Source organism: Danio aesculapii, chromosome 17, assembly GCF_903798145.1.
Source record: "Danio aesculapii chromosome 17, fDanAes4.1, whole genome shotgun sequence".
In the NCBI taxonomy this organism is placed as follows: domain Eukaryota; kingdom Metazoa; phylum Chordata; class Actinopteri; order Cypriniformes; family Danionidae; genus Danio; species Danio aesculapii.
Window position 1 is genome coordinate 46,831,012 of NC_079451.1, and position 2,500 is coordinate 46,833,511.

At 37.6% G+C, this 2,500-nt stretch overlaps 1 protein-coding gene across 2 annotated transcripts in view; it reads left to right on the top strand.

Moving 5' to 3' along the window:
- The window catches only part of slc22a3 (solute carrier family 22 member 3), a 21,282-nt gene that overhangs the window by 224 nt on the left and 18,558 nt on the right, over positions 1-2,500 (top strand). For both annotated transcript variants that reach the window (XM_056476472.1, XM_056476473.1), the window contains exon 1: positions 1-266. This exon is cut by the window's left edge and continues 224 nt beyond it. In XM_056476472.1, the coding sequence (XP_056332447.1) occupies positions 1-266 (266 nt within the window). The remainder of the gene's footprint in view (positions 267-2,500) is intronic.

Genomic DNA, 2,500 nt, shown 5'->3' on the forward strand with positions numbered 1-2,500 from the left:
TGTTTTTAGGTTACACGCCAGATCATTGGTGTAAAACTGCAGGTCTTCAAGAGAAATGTGGTTTTTCAGAGGAGCAGGTGCGGAATCTGACGGTTCCCCGCACAGGCGCGCACGGCGCGTTCAGCAAATGCGTGAAGTTCGATGACGCGCTTCGGAACGGGAGCGCGCTCAGCTGTAATATCTCCATATTCAACAACAGCACTCATCTGTCCGCCTGTAATGAAGGCTGGACGTTTAATGAGAACCGGACCACCATTGTTACTGAGGTGAGAACATTAACTTCAACGTGAAATAAAAAAAAAAAAAATCATAGTAAACTCTACAGTTTTTGAGCCATACTATAGTAAACTAGTGAAAGTAATCTGTTGTGGAAATCCTATAGTTGCTATGCTTACATAAACACTAAAGTAATGAGCAATTCCATGCAAATGTCAACCTTGCCATGAAAAAAAATATTTGTAAATTTAAAAAGTTATTTAAAAATAGCAAAACTGTTTCTTCGTTCATTTAAAATCCTCAAATTTTTTCTGTCAATGTTTTCAAACAATTATATTTGATTTACAAAAGTCACACAAGTGGCAATTTCACATCTGTCACATCCATAAAGGTTTTTTTCTTATAAATGCAAAAGAGTAGAATAAAATAAAATCAATCGTTTTTGTTCTATAGACAGCCAGCAACTACCCTTGTGATTAGCATTGTTTCTTTCAGGTTGAGCAGTTTAATTCACAGATTCTCTACAAAGTATGTAGTGTACTGTTAACTCGCAGACTTTTTTCGTCACATCCATAACGCATGCTTATTTTCCTCATTTAAAATATAAAAAATGTTTACAGATTGATATTTTTCTGCTCCCATAACTCTCTGGTTAGCTGTTTTGGAATTATAAACATGTTTCAAAATAATGTTAACATATACTTTCTCTGTGAATTTATGTTTTGAGATTTTACTGCAAATGTCACATCCATAACGCTGGAATTGCTCTAATATAAACTCGAAAAGTAAAGTTCATAGTTATGGTGTCTTGAGAAACCCTCGTCTGAAAGTTTGAAGTCGTTTTAAAGTTTAATTAAATGAAGTAGTTGTTAAGAAATTTAAAACAGTTGGCATAGATAGAAAAGTACATATGTGTTAGCAGGTTTATTTGGTAAGGTTTTTCTAGGTGGTTGCTAAGGTGTTGCTAGGCGGTTGCTAAGGTGTTGCTAGGCGATCTCTAAGGTGTTGCTAGGTGGTGGCTAAGGCGTTGCTAGGCAGTTACTAAGGCGTTGCTAGGTGTTTGCAAAGGTGTTGCTGGCGTTTGCTAGGGTGTTCTGATTGGTTGCTAAGGCGTTGCTAGGTGCATGCTAGGCGGTTGCTAAGGTGTTGCTAGACGGTGGCTAAGGCATTGCTAAGTGATTGTAATTTGTTGCTAGGCAGTTGCTAAGGTATTGCTAGGTGGTTGCTAAGGCATTGCTTGGCAGTTGTTAAGGTGTTCTGAGTGGTTGCTAAGATGTTGCTAGATGGTTGCTAAGGTGTTGCTAGGCGGTTGCTAAGGTGTTGCTAGGTGATTGGTGGTAAGGGGTTGCTAGGTGGTTGCTAAGGTCTTGCTACGCAGTTGCTAGGGTGTTCTAGATAGTTGCTTCGTTGTTGCTAGGTGGTTGCTAAGGTGTTGTTAGGGTGTTTTGCTTTGTTTAAACATAAACACTATAGTAATATAAACAATTGACCCAACACTGTAGTTTTTTTTACAACTATATTGTATATTATTCTACAATACACCAGATTTTACTGTAGTAAAAACTCAAGTTTATTATTTCAGTCAGTGGTGTAAAGTAACAAAGTACTGTAATTGAGTAGTTTTTCTCAGAAATTGTAATTCACTTTTACTTTCCCTTGAGTACATTTTTAGTGCGCTATCGCTACTTTTACTCCACTATTTTCCTTCAACCTGCAGTCACTACTTTATTTTTCTTGTCTATGGGGATTAGAAAAATCAGTCCTGTGATTCCTGTCCAATCAAATTGCACATATGGTAAATCGCATCATAATGAACTACCTCAAGACATGGGCGATTTAAAATTGCAGCAAACTGTTTAGAAGCGTTAAAAGTGTCCCAAAAGATGTTTAAAATCTTTACACATAATGACCCAGAGACTGTTTAGATGTATGTCACTGATGAGAAGATGAAGGATGTTTACTGCACGATGACTTAAATGGCCTTAAACATCCAACAGGCACAAGAGGTCAACATGATGTCAGATTGATATTGTACCCTAATGTCATGGAGACATTGTATTTTGTTTGGAAATGAAAATCAGGTTGACGTCAGAACCCAACCTCAGGCCAAGATTAATGTCAAACCTAAAATCAACCAAATATCAACATCTAATGATGTTGCAGTCGACGTTACCACTGTGACGTCTATCAGATGTTGGATTTTGGTTGCCATACCCGATGAATAAATGTCAGTATTTGACGTCAATATGACGTTGGTTTAAGATGCTGGCTTATCCTGCTGGGC